The sequence below is a fragment of the Gossypium arboreum genome, chromosome 9 (genome assembly GCF_025698485.1).
Source record: "Gossypium arboreum isolate Shixiya-1 chromosome 9, ASM2569848v2, whole genome shotgun sequence".
Lineage (NCBI taxonomy): Eukaryota > Viridiplantae > Streptophyta > Magnoliopsida > Malvales > Malvaceae > Gossypium > Gossypium arboreum.
In genome coordinates this window covers 88,834,103-88,853,053 of record NC_069078.1, presented here as the reverse complement: position 1 = coordinate 88,853,053, position 18,951 = coordinate 88,834,103, and the positions used below count along the sequence as shown (strand labels likewise).

Below are 18,951 nucleotides of genomic sequence, written 5' to 3'. Positions count from 1 at the left end.
GCAACAAATCTCGTGACTCTACGTTGTTGTTTAGCTCTTTTTAGTGTAAGAAAAACATTAATACCAGTAGGTGAACGACAACAGAATTATAACATTCACGGGTGTATCCGAATTCTGTGGTCCACAAACCCTAAATGCAACACTTTCATAACATATTAATTAAGCCAATCAAAAGTGTTACATATATATATATCTATAATATCTGGAAGTCTGTTGGGTTAAGTGAAGAAATTTAATGTCTCACAAGGTTGGTTTGAAGTGAGAATCTTGCGAATTGAGAAAACAATAATGTTAACTTTAACGGTGGTTTGATTCGATTCGATTTTAAATTTTAAACGTAGTGTAATGTAATTATCGAATGTTAAGGATGTTGCATCAAAATCAAATCATAAACAAATTAAGACTTTTATTATAAGAGTACTTGATATAAATCTCTAATCTTTAAGGTGTTGTATCAAAATTAAATTTTAATCGCTTTTTAAAGTTGTTTATAGTTGTACCTCTTAACAATATTATTTTTAAAAGGGTAAACTATATTAGTTGTCACCAACTATGTTTTTCTTCTTTTTTTTAGTCAATTAAACTATGAAAAGTTACAAAACGATCACTTAACTATTCAATTTTGTCTTTTTTGTCACTCAACTATTTTAGATTTTTAAATATTTTTATTTTTACGTTAACTAAGTGATGACCAAAAAAGAAAAAAACCATAATTAATTGACCTTTACTATAATTTACCCATTTTAAAATTTGAATCTGGATTATACCTTAAAAATGCAACATGTCTTTCTACTCATCTTATTGTTTAATCATATAGTTAAGATTTAATCATCGCTCATAAAAATAAAAATAAAATATATATCATGACTAATGATTTATCTTTTGGAAAATATTCTTAAAAAGAATTATTCACTACTATCCCATAAGGAAGAGAAAAGAAAAAGGTAAAGTGAGAGGGAGAATCTGGAGTAATTATGGTTCATTTTTTTATTATATTCCTGCCAATGGTTGTTGATGCCAGGGCCAAGCCGCTTTTTCTACATTGATTGGCTACGAGCTTATGGGGTCCTTTGGTCACGAAGACGGTGAGAGCAAAAGCTGGCCACTAGATTTAGATTTGGTATAGTTATATATATTACATTTTAATTCAAATTTAATTTCAAAATAAATTGAATCTTTAAATGAGGCATTTATAAAATTCAAACTGGAGGTGATTGGACAAAAACTCTCCATCAGTTAGAAAAATTCACATGCAGATATAGAATGCAAGATGAAGAGGTTATACGTGTTACCTCATAAATCACGGGCTTTTGTTCCAGTGTTCACGGGTGGGAAAAATATGATTAATTAATCATTCAAAATTAATTAATCTCATCCAAATCAGATGCTTTTTTGCTTGGATCCCTCTGTATTGTATGAACCCGGCAAGCAGGGAGACATGTCACTCATGCTAACCTTTATTTTATTATTAATCTTTTTGAGATTCATAATTATTTTTTTCAATAAAGACATCTCCAATATTCCAACTACAACATAAGTTAGGTTTCCACTCCAATATTACAAGAAAAAAAGGGGTTAATTCCATAGGGACGTCCTTAGACAATGAATGAGATTCTAAATTCATTCCAAATTTTATAAAGTTGTAATTGAGACTTGAAAATATTAGTATTTATCGAATAAATCTTATTAGCTTAAATGTCAACTTTAATGCGAGATAAACAGTGTGATTAAAATTTACAAAGATTATTTTTTTTAACAATTTAAATTTAAATTTACGAGGATAATTTGAAGATATGTCATAATTTAATTAGGTTGAAGGGCGTAATGACTATTGTTGAAATAAATAAATAAATAAGTCGGCAACAATTAATTAATATTGGAAACCTACATTGTCATTTTTATATTTGATATTAGAGGGGACAAAAACAGAGCCATGAATAAAATGTTAAGTGTCGAGTATCGACCTTTGCTTTGTTGTAGGTCATAAATTTTATATTTTAGTAATAACAATAATAATGCTTGGCATGGAAGGTTGTCCTGTTTAATTTGCACGGCATTGACGGGTAAAGTGTGTGAACTTTACTGACAAACCCTAAAAGAGAACATGCATTATAATATTACATATATATGATTTACAAAAGAGTGAGAACTGGGAGATTTACACGCCACGTGGACTGCTCCAAAGCCACTAATTCTGCCAACACGTATGTGGATGTGGTGAGATGAATATATGAGCCTGTTTCCATATGGATCATGCATGCATATGAAAAATACGTCCGTACATTGGCAATGCTCAATGCTCATGAGCCTCTTTTAACATCCAAAACAAGACAAACCCTTTTTGGGGAATGATTCAATATTATATACATGTATGTATGTATATATATATGTGCAGTTTATGGCTTCATGTGACTATGAGCTTTAAGCACCGTCATTGCACTGAGCCTTGAGCCCAGTGTCTGACATCTGTCTACAGAGGGAACCGAGAAAAAAACAATACTCTCAAGGCTAATTCATATTTAGATAAATATAAAGAGGAGCGAAGTCAAGAATTTCGTATATATATATCCTCGACTCCAACTCTACTTAATCTATCTATTTTAAGGGGCCAGGACACTTGCCTATTTCTTTTAGTGCTGTCCTTGAATATAAATTACACTAATATCATATATATATATATATATATATATGCTCGACCCCAACCCGACTTAATCTGGACTACCAACAATTGCCATTGACTTTCATTTTACTCTTCACATTTCTTCATTACTTTCATAGACTTAAACATCGAAGAATATACTCTGAAGTATGAACCTGTAGCCTTCTTGAAGCATTAATCCAGCCCAATCATTACAATTTTCTGAGTCTCAATTTATCATTGGTGGGTTGGACCTTTGGTTTACCAGATTTTGCTTAACACCAATCTGGGCTTGAAAATGTGCCACAAAACTTAATATTATTTTTGGCACAATTAGGTCTACTTTGATATTTGTATATGTATATATAGCTATTGTAATCTTTAAATTTGAAAATAGCAAAAGTTTGACGAATTAAAATTTAACCGAGCTACTTCTTTTCTTTTAACATATTAAATTCAAGCTTTTCATGCTATAGGTATATATGTGTTTATATTTGATTCACGTGTTAATGATGTCAAAACTAAACTAGATTAAATGGTTGAACTGATTGAACTTCGAACAATATCGATTGAATTGGTGGTATAAAATTGGAAGTAAATCAAAATAATGTGAATATATTAAAAGGGAAATTAAGACTAAAAAATAACAATTGAATTGATTATGTATTTTTTAATAATTTTCTATTTTATCCATTTGTTGTTGAATCCAAAGTTGTATGTGTTTTAAATATATTCTATATTAAATTTGAGCGAACAGTTAACATTTAAATTATCTTTTTTTTTTGTTCAGTCAAAATAAACATAACAAACAAAGAAAGACGTTGGATAAAACCAACCTCATTCAAAGCCAAAAAAATTACAAAACTCCCAGAATGACTTTACACTCTGAAGATCACTCAACCTAAGACAAACAACCTCAACTCGAACAATACTAATAGGCATCAAACAATATTCACCACTAGACTTTAAATAACGAAGGTCTCGTTATACCTGCTGTAATTAGAGCAGCATCCGTACCATTACCTTGCTGATGAATAACTGTGAATTGAACTCGAAAAAACTGGTTAATATTGCAATCTATACCATTAAAACTATTCCGCAGCGTCCACAGTCTATAATTCCTTTCCAACAACCATACCAAAGTAACATGTGAGCTAGATTTGATAACTAATGGGACTTTCACATGTCAACCCATACCAATAAACAATTCCAAGGCTGTTTTTAATGGCTATTATCTCAACCATTTCAAATCCTCTAGCCTTAAAGCACAAGCCATTCTTTTATCGTCTCTCAATACCCCATCACAACCAATTTCGTCCTCCAATATTACATTTGTCATATTGAACTTCAACCACCTGAGAGGAGGTGACTCTTAATAAAAAAACTCTAATAAAAAGATTTAATTAATACGATATTAATATTTTAATACTGAGTTGATAGGGTTAGCCTAAATTTAAATTCATATATATCCTAAAGTTTATAGAACAAGAAAGAAAGTCTTTTGGGGGGTCTTGGTTGAAGTGAGAGACCGTGGACTACATAGGAAAAAGGACCTTAATACTTGTTTTCAGGGGTCAATAAAATATTTAATTTCACAAGTTTTACTAATAATAGGAGCAGATTGGGGGCAAATCTTAAACCTTATTTTAATCCATCCAATTATATTCATTATTGGATCCTAAAGTTGTCAATTATTGTCTAATTTGGGTTAACCCTAATTGGACACTCGAACACCCATAAAAAGTTGTGTATGATAATGCACTGGACAAACACTAGTGAAAGAGAGGATAAAATAATCCTAAAATCTTAGATTAGGCAATTATCTTTATCTTTTAATTGTATATATAAGGAGAATTTAAGTAGGTACCTTTGAGATGTGCATCGTGAAAAGCCAAATCTTATTGAAAAAATATATAATTTTTCTACGAATTTAGTAATTAGGATTATTTTGATATTTATATATTTTTATTATTTATTTTAGTATTTAAACTTAATAATTAGATTTATTTTGATCTTTAAATGTAAAAATATAAAATTTAATGACGTGACATTCTAAAATTATGGCACATACAATGTTTAGATGAAAATTAAAAAATATATAAATTTTCATATAATGATATGGTACAATTTTAACGTGCCATATATAGTGTTCTTATAATTAGACCAGTGATTAAATTAGTTAGACTATTGATTCTCGATTCAATTGTTAGACCAAAAATAATTAAATAGTTAATTAAAATTCATAAAATTTTTATTAAACATGTTAAACTATTGGTTTTGTCCTAGTTTTCTATTTTTACCGGTTTCAAGTAGTTTTCAAATCAATCAGTTCAACTCCTTTATTTTAATCATAGATCAATTGGTCAAATCGATCAATCCAATCATGTTTTAATTACACTAATTACATCATCAAATCTTGAGAGAATTTAAGGCTAAAACCAAAATAAATATAATTAGCAAAGTAAAAAAAATACTAATATCAAATTAGTTATGTGGGTTTCCATTAAAAAAATCACTCACTCTATGTCCTATGCGTTGGAATATATGAGCTTGTAAACCACAAAATATGTATATATTTATACATTTATTATGATAAGTCATGTTAAAATATTAAAAGAGATTTCCAACTCTAAAAATATTATTACTGAAAAAGATAATAACAAAACCTTAAAAAAAAAATTAATCTTCGTAAACATAAAACAAATTGATAAAATCTGTTGGGTAAAATATCAGTCTCAAATTCGATATAGAACCAGCTGAATAATTCCACCACTGCAACATTGTTACTCACTACCCCTAAAAAAAAATCAAAGAAAGGTGATGAAAGTCAACCCTCAAGTATTCGAGATTTTATATAATAAAAAAATAAAAAAAATCCCCCACTTTCTCTTATAGATTCTCTCATTCAATAAATATCGTAACCCTCTTTACTATCTCTCAAACTTTTCACTTTTGTTTAAAAACATACACCCTTTGCCCTTCACTTAATGATTTCCATTATATATCATAACATAAATAGCCAGCCTATCAGTTTTACCATTTGAGTTACCAAAATGGTTGTGGCTTCACCCAGTCCAACTCATCCCGAAAAGGTTCAATTCATTGAGTTACCAATCATAGACCTTTCAGCCGAGAGATCAAAGGTTATAAAACTGGTAATAAAAGCCTGCGAAGAGTACGGTTTCTTTGAGGTGATCAACCATGGTGTCTCCCACGACATTATTACCAGAATGGAAGAACAAGGTCTCGGTTTCTTTGCCAAGCCGCTCGGCGACAAACAAAAGGCCGGTCCGGCCACTCCTTTTGGTTATGGTTGTAAGAACATTGGATTCAATGGTGATGTTGGGGAAGTTGAGTATCTTATGTTAGGTACTAACTCTTTATCCATTGTTGAAAGATCTTATGCCATCTCTAATGACCCCAAAATGTTCAGGTGTGTTTTTTTCCCTTAATTTCATTTCTCTTATTACTTTTTAAAATGTTGTAATATTGCATGTTTACTTTTTAATACAATATTGAAGGTGGGATGGCGCAACACGATTTAATTTTATATTAAACGAATGTTTGACAAAAAATTTAACCACCACTCCATGCAAATACTTGTAATCTTTAGTTGTTTTCTCTTTTTCTTGAATATGGTTGTCAAACTACAAAATTGAGGTCTTCAGAAATTTGAAATATCATGTTGGACTCTTTATGCAAATGTGTAGGTTCTCGTTCAGATTTTAGTTATTAGTTAGTTAGTTTGAGTTTAATTAATCGAATAAATTTATTTTAGTTATAGTTATTTTATTTGAGCTTAATCTGCGGAATTAATTTTCAGTTTAGTCTAGTTCTAAGTATAAATTTATATAATTTGGTAAAAGATAAGGAAAATGGAAAAATTATGATTTGGTCCTTATATTATGTTTAAATTTTTAATTTAATTTGACATGATTTAAATTTTTTAAGAGTTAATATTTTTATAAATAAATGTATTTTTTCTTAAAAACAACTTTTTGAGTCAACGGAGTGTTTATAAATAAAACTTCTCTATCTTCATTTTAACTTAAATAACTAATATATATATATATATAGAGAGAGAGAGAGAGAGAGAGTAAAATCTCAAACTTGAACATAATAGAGGAATCAAAATTATAATTTGACTGGCAATATTTATAAGCTTACAAGGTGAGGTTGCAAGAAAAGTATCATGGAGATCCCTTTAGTAAGAGTTATATTGTATTTTATCTCTTTTACTGTTAAAATTTATCATTTTTATTGTTAAAAATTGGCATTGATGATAGAATAATCAAACTAGTTGTACATGTACTTCATTGTAACATACAAAAAATTAATTTTTAACAATAAAAGTGGATGAAATTTTTAACTGAATGACTAAATTACTCTATTATCTAATGTATAAAAATTAATTTACCTATTTTTTAAGTAAAAAAAATTTAATATAACTCTTAATACAAAAATTTTTATGATACTTTTACCATGAACTTGCTATATACCGGCCCATACGGTACTTTTAACGCGGGGTTCATGAACTATATGAATCAACATATATGTCGGGATACATGAGTTGTATTTCTTCTTTTACACCTCATGCCATGCTTTTTTTTATATGTTGATGATTACTATATTTTCCATATATACACACGTGATTTTTATGAACAGACACACGTGAGTTTTTAAAATTACTTTCAACTTCTTTTCTTCTTCATCATCAAGTCACATGGGGACTGTGGTATGTGGGATATATAGACAATAGTTTTCTCCTACAAGGTGGGATATTATGTCAGAGACAACTTGTCTCTCACTGTGTTCGTTGTCAGTCTTGTAGTTTCACGCTCTTAAAGGTAGCGCGTCTATATGAAACATGTTAAAAGATTGTATATCAGATTTACATGTCAGAAACTAAACAAGGTCTAATCAAATCAAATGGAATTGAAATTTGATAGCAAAGATTCTTTTTTGGGGTCTGATTCTCAACCCCATATCCCTATACTTAACAGTTTTTTACAATTTAATTCCTTTGCTTTTGTTAAATGCTTTAAACGAGGCTGAATCCTTTAGGAGTTGTTCACACATTTCAAAGTGTGAAAGGACTCGAACAGCATGATGGGATCCAAATTGATTGATTCACTCTGAATGAAATATTTTTTTCCAAAGTGGATATACAGCGAGGTGCGGTGATTATTTTTAAGTAATGAAAACGATTACATTAATTACATGATTCATTTTGTCCCACGTCGCTGTATGTTTCTTGTAATAAATTGTTATAAAAAAAATTGTATATTTTATATTTAAATATTTTTTAAAGAATTATATTTAAATATTTATTTATTTTAAAAATTAAAAATATTTAAAAATATTAAAATTTAACTGGTTGAGGTTCGTTACACTTTACCCCAATTTATTATACAAAATTTGGTGAATCTAACATGTTTAATATATAACACATGGCAACTGAGTCATTTACTTTTAAAGGACATTAATATACAGCATTTCAAAGGACCTTATTTGAGTACCTTAGAAAATAGTTAACCCTTATTTTACTATTAATTTTGAAAATAGATAATATTATTAACCGAATTTCTTTCGAGTAGGAATACGTGTTATCAACTGGACTTAGCATATAAAACAACTTAGGGGGACCGAGGGCAAAATTAAACTTTCTTTCTTTCTTTTTTCTTAAAACTAGTGTGTGATGGTGATTTGTGTGTGTATACTGGTGACAGCTCTGCTGTGAATGGTTACATAGAAGCAGTGACAGGGTTAGCATGTGAGATATTAGAACTAATGGCAGAGGGACTGAGGGTCCACGATTCATCAGTGTTCAGTAAGATGATCAAGGACGTTGATAATGACTCCATTTTCAGGCTCAATCACTATCCACCCATTCTCTGCAACAACAACAATAACAACAACAAAGACCCTTCATTTCATGCTAATAAGGTTGGTTTTGGGGAACATACTGACCCTCAGATCTTGACCATCCTCAAATCCAACGATGTGGGTGGCTTGCAAGTTAAATCCCAAGTTGATGATGAGGATCATGGTGTGTGGGTTCCCGTTCCTCCTCACCCTACTGCCTTCTGTGTTAATGTTGGTGACGTTTTACAGGTTTGGTTCCATTTTTCTATCTTCTTTTTTATTTTTCCTTCGGGAAAAGCTAGGTCTCATCGTATATTGCTTTTTACTTAAAAATGGGTAAAATAATATTTGTTCATAGGATTAAAGTGACAAAATCATCATATAATTACACAGTAGCACACTATGAGTGCAAAAACTAAGTTTTAATAATAAAATAAATAATTCTTTTAACAAAATATCAATTTATCATTTAATTTAATATATAAAATAAATTTATTCATTATTTGAATAAAGAAAATAAATACAATTTAATTATTAAAATATAAAGTTACATTTATTATATTTTCTCTCTTGTCATAATCAAATACCTGCTAACTTCTTCTTTTTTGACAATATTTGGAGCTGATAGAAAAAGGTTTTCCGACAGGTGTTATCATTTATAGATGATGTCATCTGCGTAAAAACTCATAGAATCCAGAAAGTTTTTCTAACGGTTACCCTTAACATCTTTTTTTTTCCTCGGGAAACAAACATGGGTCATTATGGTTCAGAGTTTTGAGGAACAAAAACAACAAAAATGTATCGAATGCCACGTTTTAATTCAATGTGCTGGAAGATAGAAGTGATGATGAGCTAGGATTTTTATATAAGGAGTTTAAGATAAGATTATAAAACATGAGAATTAAAATTAAAATTAAAATTGTTAATGTTTTAGAGGGTTGATAATGAATTTTTATTAAATTGAAAGTTATAATTTGTAGGAGAGGTTAAAATGAAGATTTCTCATTTAATCAAAATTATTATCTGTTGAAGTTATCCTAAATTGACTTAAATTCAAGTTAACTTAATTTGAAAATGACTCGAAATATTAAACTATCTAAATATGAAATAATCCAAATTTATAATGATCTAATTTAAATAACTTAAATTTTAAATAAACCCAATTTCAATAAGCCACAATACACAGCAATAGCAACAGACTAATAGTATTTTGGTTTTTTTTTTTTTTTTTTAAGGCAATGACTAATGGGAGGTTCATGAGTGTAAGACACAGAGCCATGGTGACAAACACCAGTAAGTCCAGAATGTCAATGGCCTATTTTGGGGCACCACCACTCCATACATGCCTCACTCCACCTATAGAGTTGGTCACTCCCCACAAGCCATTGCTTTATAGGCCTTTCACTTGGGATGAATACAAGAAGGCTTCCCATTCTCTAAGGCTTGGGGACAGTCGCCTTCACCTTTTCAAAGCAACTTAAAATATATATATATATATATATATATATATTTTGGCCTGTCATCCCTTCCCATCCCCCCCATAGCAAGCAACAAAAGCAATTTGTTTATTTTGGGATGGAAAATTGGTTTGTGTTGTATCATTTTATTTGATGTAGTTTAATCCCTAATTGAAAAGCATTTTAATCCAGTAGTAGTGCATTTTCAATCTGATTTCGGAAAATAAGTTTAATTTCAGTTTTAGTCCCTTTAATATGTAGAAAGTTTAGATTTAATCTTTTTACTTTATTAATAGTTCCAAATTGGTAACACGTTAGTTATTGTGGTCTACCAAACACTGCTCTTGTGGTTTTATTTTCACATTTCTACATCATTTAATCGCATGGCAATATCAACTAATAACATTATAAAAATAAAGAGATTACATTTAAATTTTCGACATAGTAGAAGGACTAACATGTAATTAAACTGAAAACATGAGACAAGAGTGGGTTTTGTGTCAAAAATCCAAATACAATAAAAAAATCAGAGAAATGAAAGTGAGGAGCATACCATTGATAGTTGCAGTTTTGGCTTAGACCCCTTCACTTTTGGGAGGATTTGCCATTGGTCCACTAATTGGTTTGTGAGTGGAAAAAGGAACAATAATAATGTATTTAAAAAAAAAAAAGGTTTAGTGCTGTTGCTGCTGAGGATGTGATGTTGGGTTGCAGAGTTGGAATGTGTTGATGTGGATGGATATTCAAAGGTAGTCGGTAGGATGTTTTCAGTATTGAAATTTTATATATATATAATATACTTTATTCATGTGTTTTTTTTTTCTATTAAAGGTGAAATTTAGTTTTGGTCCCTCTATTATGTTTAAGATTTAGTCTCATTATTTTTATAACATTGATAATTAGTATAAATAGTTAACATCATTAATTATTTCAGTTAATATGCTGATAATAATTTTTTTACAACATCTATTCCAAATCATCATGTTAACATAAATGCTTTATGTTGTAAATTGTTTTTTTAAAAATCAAAGTTCACAATTTAACTGAAAATATTGTCTATATTTTAAATTGGGATTTATATTTTAAAATATTTCATTAGTTTTCAATTTACCAATATTGCATCAATTAAATTTTTCATTAATTTATTCAATTTAGACAATAAATGTTAATTTAGATTTGACATTGAACATATTTAAATACATAAATTAAATTGTAAACACGTGTATGCTTACCTCATAGACAACTTAAACTTAAAGTGTTAATTAAAAGAACAAAGAGCGTTAATAAAAATTAACAAGGCTGAATCTAAATTGTCTATATAGTAGGTATCCACTTATTTTCCTCTACTTAATATTTAACCTAACATTTAACACGCAATTAAAAAGACTTATTGATACTGTATTTGATCATTTATATTCCTAATATTATTAAATAAAAACATTTATAAGTAAACGAAAAAACCCTAAAAATCCATATTAATATTTTGATGAATAAAATCTTCTGAGGTCACCTCTCTAATGTGTAGCTCCTCCCTGAAAAAGCTTGAAACTTTGGCTTATCCTCAGTTTCTTTATTCTGACTCGTAACCTCTGATTTGCAGATTGAACTTCTCTTTGAATTTGCTTCATCCACCTCCCTATTTCTGCCGATTTTAGGTAGATAAGTACTGCAACATGGTTCTGCATTCAATTTTCTAGCTAAACCCGTGAAAGGTTTGAACTCGGATTTCTGAGTTTGTTCCTCCTTTTCTTCTTTCTTCTTTAAACCAAAATTAATTGAAACGGGAATTGCATGCTCTTCGTAATCCAAAGCAGGAGCGAAATCAACGTTGCAGTCTATATCCACAATGCTAATAGCATCGTCGGGCTTAGTTTCCACTATGTCAATATAAAACCTTTTGCTCCCATGGCTGATGATTATGGTATCACCCTTTGTTAAGCAACAAAATTTACGTAAATTTTCTTCCAACACAGCTTTCGGATTCGGAATAGAAATAAAATCACTTGTGTGTGGTTGAATCTTGATGTAGCTTCCCTGTTCTAGCTTTTTATTCTTCATATAGACGAAATCACATGCTTTTAGTTGCAAGTTTTCCATCATCCAATCTGGTAAGAACACTACACCGTCTTCATGTCCACTGAACTCGAGAACCCCACAATGGGAAAACTTCCCTTCCGATAAGTTATGAATCTCGAATTGTAAAGGCAAGGGGACTTGATTTTCTATGATAAATTCAAGATCCATGGAGGGCATAATGATTCTATTACCAACTGATAAATCATCATTTATTTTGTCGTGGAAAGATAATGGGAGGCAACGATAATCTTGTTCGAACAAAGGGTGATCATAAAAATTCCAAGTATCTATTTGAGATTGACGATCATCAATGTAATTTTCGTCATCAATATCACCATCATCGTCGTCGTTTTCTTCTAAAAGACACTCATAATTTTCGTCGTTGTCATCGATTTCTTTTAAAAAATCATCCACAGATTCTTCAAAATGAGATTGAGAGATTTCATCAACGTGATCTTGATCATGAGATATTTCCATTATTTGCTTTCTTGTAGCTGCTGCAGAAAAACTTGATGTTTGTAGAAAGATTAAAAGAAAGTTGAAGGATTTTGATTTTTTTTGGAATAAACTGAAGGGTTTAGATTCTTAAATAACCAAAATAATATGAATGCAAGTAGAGTTGTATTTTTCAAATCATACTAAAACTCGGATTACCTAATTTGATAACTTTGAATTTTGAGATGAATTTTATTTAGATATAATCTTGATAATATATATATTTAATTGAATTAAATTGAGATTAAATCCTATTTTATTATATGTATGTTTTGATCTACATAATTTATTTAATTTATTATTATAAAAGAAATCTTACGCGAATAGAAAGCTATACTTTTTGGGTCAATTTTGTATTTAAGTTTTATTTGGGTTTAGCAGTATATACTTCCCTCCCTCTTTAGAAGGACTAAATAGTAAATAGGTATTAAATTGTTGTTGTACAAGGACTAAATTAGATCAGGAGATAAGTCTGACGGAACTGTTTCAAGAGTTGCGGCTGTAAGTCTAATTATAACAACTCTCCACTAACTATATTTTATCTCCATAAAAAACACGTGTCCTCAATTTAACAACAAACTCGTGGGGACCACGAAGGTGGCTTCTCCCATTGCCACGCGCGCTACAAAGATTCCCAGCCGCCATCCTCTCTATCTCTTCCATCACGTGCTTCACTTTCGCGTTGTCCTCAACACATGCCACTTCATTTTTCTTTAAAAAAATTATGGGGTTTATTACTTTAATAATGTTAATTATATCAAATAATAATATTTTATCGATCCTTTCTTCCTCAATGATTTTTTGAAAAAAGAAAAAAAAGGTTCTGATTCAAAATTATTGATAATTTGGATTGAACAGTATTAAGCACTTTGAGAATAAAAATAAAATTAATAATAAAGATAGTATTAAAAGCATTAAAATTAAGAAAATTATATTGACAAAAATGAAGATTAAAATGAATCATAACCTAATAAATAAATCTCAAAATTATACATAAATTATAGTTTAATGTGTAATTGTATACATAAAATTTTAATTTGATCTAATTTTTGTAAATTATTAATACAATTATTAATATAATATTATTTTATATTTATATATTATAAAAATAAATAATTATATTTATTTAATATAGAAATAAATTGATATATTTATTTTTAAATATGTATGATTAAATTAAAATTAAATCTTTAAATATACATTTAAATTACAATTAAAATTTTACGTATATAATTACAATAAATTAAAATTTATGTATAATTATTTATGTATACAATATTCTAAGGTATGGGTTAAAATAATTATTTTATGTTTGGTTTTTGGACGTTGGATGTCTAAAATCCCAAAAAGTCTAATAATGGCCAACTTAACGCGTAAATGTCGCCACATCGCCCTTTATACTTATTTATTTATTTAATAGATAGATAGTTAATTAAGTATAATTAAAGGCCTTTTAATTACCTTTTTTGTAGTGTAATGTAGAAGTAGCTTATGGTTTATGCCCCATGGACAGCTACATGATCTCCAAAAGAATATTATATATTAATCATAGCTCTTAATTGAACTCATTTAGTGGAACCAATTAACTGGTAAATTGTAATTTATTCTATTGATATTAGTTTTGGGTTTTTCTTTTTTGATGAATTATAAAAGGAGGGTAAAACTTAACAGTAACGCGACTAGCATGACGCGAATTCAAATCACATTTAGGATGATGAACACCCTGACCATGAGATCAACACATTTGTTCAATTTTATATTTTATTTTTATCCTTACTTTTTATCAAAAGATAAAAACGTTTAACTTTAAATTTATAATGAATTAACATAGGTTTAAATCAATATAAACACAAAAATATTATCTTTTAAATATCAAAATAATCTTTTACAAATAGGCATGAATATATTTTCATATTTTTATTATTAAAAATAAAATTTTATTTCTATTATTAAACGTGTTTTTAATTTTCAAAAAGATAAAATAAAATTATTTTTCATAAATAAAAATAAAGTATAAAAAGCAAAAAAAATTAAATATTTCTATTAATTAAAATCATTTAAAAAAGAAAATTCAAAGTAAAATAAGATGAAGTTAATATGAATGAATGTGATTATTATAAACAACAAAAGTCTTAAATTACAATCTTCCCCACCCTGAAATAGAAAAAAGATGGTTACAAAATACAAACCAAAGTTGATACACAATTAGACAAATCAAACCCTATATTTTCATATTTGTTTTCTTTTTTCTAAATTTTACTTGAAAATTCTCTCACTATATATATCAATTTATTTGATTGATATATTTCTCACATGTTGAAGTTAAATTGCTGTTGTAAGAACAAAAAATCATCACAATCCAAGAAATGATCTGATGTAATATTATCAACTCCACGCAACCATGGTTGGAAATCCATGCCATGGTTGTAATCATTAGAGGAACCAATTTGGCTAGCCTGAAAGTAATCCGGGTTCGTGTTTTCATTAATCGGGACGATGTTACCGTAACAATCGGAAAAATCCGATGTTGGTGAAATTTGAGTCTCCAACGAGACTGTGGTGCTGGAATTGTCAAGCGTGTTATAACTTAGGGCTACTTGTGGTATACCGATTTGCCCCATGGCAGTGGCTGTTGTGGAGGAGGAGGAGGCAATGCCGGCTTGAATTCTTTCAACTAACCTTGGCATCCATAGGTATCGCATGGTGTCTTTGAATTGCTTACTGTTCACGTCACATTTGAGTTGCTTGGCATGTTTTTGGACACGAGTTCTCCAATAGTTTTTTATCTCATTGTCAGTTCTTCCAGGCAAATGTTGGGCGATTTTGGACCATCTATAATAGGAAATTAAAAAGCTTCATAAATTGTGTCTAAAAGAACTGGACTTTATATAAAAAAAATTTGTCTCATTTATTGATTTGAAGTTACTAATAACATTATAAAAGTAGAGAGAATAAATTATATCAAATTAAAATAGAGCGATTAAATCTTGAATTTTAACATAAAAAAGGACTAAAATTATAATTAAACTGAATTAAAAGATTACCGGTTTCCCCAACGAGAGTGAAGTTCAAGAATCAAAAGTTGTTCTTCAAGGGTGATGTTCCCACGTCGAACATCGGGTCGAAGATAATTTAACCATCTCAATCTGCAACTTTTTCCTGTCCTTTTGAGACCTATAAATATTTAAGAAAGTTTATAAGTAAAATACATTTAAATTATAATATAATTATAAATACATATCCGAGCAATGAAGTAGGAACCAAAATAATCTAGACTAAATTTGACTCATTAAGCTAAAGCCCGCACATAACAAAAAATTATGTATGATGAAACTCAAACCTAAATACACGACACTTAGTGTCCCAATCTTTTACCAACAATACCAAATTTGTAGTGGCATATAATATATAAATATATATGTCATTGGGATATTTGTATTTAGATACAATAAATTTTTTGGTAAAGTTATATGCTTTGATGATTAGGTTCTCCCTATACGATACCAACATCATGAACCTCACATTCAAAGCCCCAAATCCTCGAGCATTTCCATGGAACATGCAGCATTTTACTTTCTTTTCTTACAATTTGGTCCAAACAATATATAGGGTTAATTGCATCGAGCATTCTCAAGTTACAAGTAGAATTTTAAATTGATTTTTAAACTTCAAAACATTTCAATTGAATCCTCAAGTTAAAATTATCATTCCAATCAAGTCATTTCCTCAGTTTGGATATGATTGGTTTGAGGACATGTTATATCCTTTCCATGCTAACAATTGAGTCCAAAACTATAAATTGACAAAAGGACCTGATTAGAACGATAGTTGGATACTCCCATTCGAGGATTCGGTTGAAGCTTTAATGAAAAATAGGACCAATTGATGAAATTTATCCCTCGTCTACAAATCCACGAAAAAAGAATCAAAACCCAAGATTTTTCTCTCTTTTTCTTGTCGGAAACTTCACACTTTTGTCAGAAAAAGAAGGAAAAAAAGAAACATATGAAGTTGGAGGTTAAATTTTTGGTCTATGGCGAACTCAAATCCGTATCCATTACATGGAGATATGAAAACAAGACCTCCTCGTAAACAACAAGTAAAAGGAGAATATTTGTAGTAATAGTATTATAATATTACCTGCGAAAAGAGCAAGTGAATTCCATCGACCTTCACCATGAGAAGCAATGTAATTAACGAGCTTTAAATCTTCTTCAACAGTCCATGGTCCTCGTCTCAGCTCTATTTGATCATCCTCCTCTTCCCTTCGTACGTTTCCCTTTGCTTTAGCATCCATCCTTTTAAACCCTTTAATGGGGAGACTGATATTATAAAGGTATATATATTTTGTAATTTACAAAACTATATATATGATGATGATGATGATGATGATGATGATAGAGATAAATATCTTTTGAGGCAGAGAAGAAAAAGGGAAGTAAACAGATAGAAAGAGAGTTAGGATTAATCCAAGGAAGATAGCTAAAGGTGGGAGGGGTTTTATAGACGGAGATTGGTATTTGAAAATGGAGGACAAAAGAAAAAAAGGGTTAAATTATGCTATTAGTCCTTGTATTATGTTTAAGCTGTGGATTTAGTTTTTTATGTTTTAATTTGGTCAAATTTAGTTTTTTTCCGTACTTTTTTTTTAATTTTGAAAGTTGTTAAATCGTGAAGTGTTTTTTACTCTACAAGCAAAACTAAAAAATGGGGATGTGTCTCGTTTATTTAGTTTTATTATTTTTTAAATATAATTTAAAGATACATGATAATTTTTTTTTAACATCGCTTGTGAAATTAAAAAATTTTACTGCTGGATTATCAAATAATTACCTTGGTAACTAAAAAAAAAAGTCTAATAGGAAGTTAATTAATTCAACAAAAATTAAAAAATGTTGTTACTAAGTAGGGTGCTATATTTGTTTAGGCGGCTTTGGGAAAGGTGTGGGCATGACTCTATTATGTCTCTCTGTATCTTCCACTTGCATGCAAGCAATTAGCAAACAACCATTCTATATATGTTCCACTCTACGCTCTCTCAATGGGGAGGGAGGCTTTAGCAATTAATGTATTAATCAATAAGTATTACATATATAAGTATATAAAGTTAATTGCACCATACGTCCTTAAACTATAACTTAGAATTTTATTTTGTTTTAGAACTTCAAACGGATCTTTAAAGTATTAAATATTATTATAACAATTAAGTTATAATAGAGTCTTGGATACTACATTGAGGGCAACTCAGACTTCCTAAAGTTCAAAGAGCTATCGAGCTAAACATGGTTCTCACCTTTTAAAGTGCGGAGAGCCATTGAGTTTAGTAGTTAAAAGATGCTTGAGTGATATTAAAACAGAGTTTCGGGGTTATCTTCCTCTCTTTCCTTCCTCTTGAGTAGATAGAGGTATTTATAGATGAAGAATTGTCTGGAACTAACCCCATCTCATGCTAGCTTCCTTGTAGGGTCGAATTATAGGCCCGATTTAGGGTATAAGTTGAATATGACTTTTTAAGAGGTTAGTGAATTTGGAGAGTTTGGATCATTAAATGAGATTGATCTCGTTGCGACTATTGTCCTTGGTGAATTTGCATCAATGTGTCATGGCATTGCATTGTGGCGTTGCCTACTAAATGTCAACAACAACGTAGGCTCTTTCTTTGTGGTGCAAGTAATGCCTAAGGTATAACAAGGATCGTAAGTATTGTATCAATTATGTCATTTCATTAGTTTAGCCATTATTTTTTGAGTGTTAAGTGACAACTCAAATCATGTCCACGGTAGATTTGCGACAATGGTATCATTGCGTTGCCTACTAAATGTCAATAACAACGTAGGCTCTTTCATTGCGATGAAAGTAATACCTTGGAGTATAACAAGTAACGTATCAATCATGTCCTTTCATTAGTTTAGTCATTAAATTTTTAGTGTTAAGTGACAACTCAAATGTAACTTATAGCCATAAACGAAGCTAGAAATATCATGAAGGGTGAGACTAAATTTACGGACTATTACAATTAGATTTTTTATAGGTTTTTACTCGAGCCCAATTTAAATTATATTTAATTACCAATTTTATTGTTAAAAATAATTAAAAATTAAATATTATTTTTATATTAATATTTATATATTTTATAATTTATTTATTTAAAATATATTATTATCATTTAATAAGCCGACCCAAATAGGTATGTCTTATATGTAAAAATTTAGTAGGAATTATTAACTTATTACGAAAAACACTATAATCTATTTGATATAATTAAAATAGGTATATAATTATTTAAAATTACAATTGAATTTACGATATCGAAATTTCTACTTTTCAATGTAATTTAAGATATTTAGAAGTTCAAGGCAGGAGATTATAAATTTTCCTTATTTGTTAACAGAATGTTGTAATATTAAAAGGACATACAAG

At 29.4% G+C, this 18,951-nt stretch overlaps 3 protein-coding genes across 3 annotated transcripts; 1 reads left to right on the top strand and 2 right to left on the bottom strand.

The window, feature by feature from the left end:
• Positions 1–5,576: 5,576 nt before the first annotated feature.
• On the top strand, positions 5,577–11,661 carry LOC108455222 (gibberellin 2-beta-dioxygenase 2-like). The gene is made up of 4 exons (XM_017753806.2): positions 5,577–6,071; positions 8,368–8,752; positions 9,739–9,975; positions 11,620–11,661. Exons 1-4 carry the CDS (start codon positions 5,692–5,694, stop codon positions 11,659–11,661), a joined length of 1,044 nt encoding a protein of 347 aa, XP_017609295.1. The 5' UTR covers positions 5,577–5,691.
• Positions 11,662–11,782: 121 nt separating this feature from the next.
• On the bottom strand, positions 11,783–12,513 carry LOC108455221 (uncharacterized). The gene is made up of 2 exons (XM_053018666.1): positions 11,855–12,513; positions 11,783–11,795 (listed from the first exon to the last, which is right to left on the bottom strand). The coding sequence occupies exons 1-2, from the start codon at positions 12,511–12,513 to the stop codon at positions 11,783–11,785; spliced, it is 672 nt and encodes a 223-aa protein (XP_052874626.1).
• A 2,116-nt stretch (positions 12,514–14,629) lies between these two features.
• On the bottom strand, positions 14,630–17,001 carry LOC108455220 (transcription factor MYB78-like). Its single transcript, XM_017753804.2, has 3 exons — positions 16,672–17,001; positions 15,576–15,705; positions 14,630–15,363 (listed from the first exon to the last, which is right to left on the bottom strand). The coding sequence occupies exons 1-3, from the start codon at positions 16,826–16,828 to the stop codon at positions 14,841–14,843; spliced, it is 810 nt and encodes a 269-aa protein (XP_017609293.1). The 5' UTR covers positions 16,829–17,001; the 3' UTR covers positions 14,630–14,840.
• Positions 17,002–18,951: the final 1,950 nt, after the last annotated feature.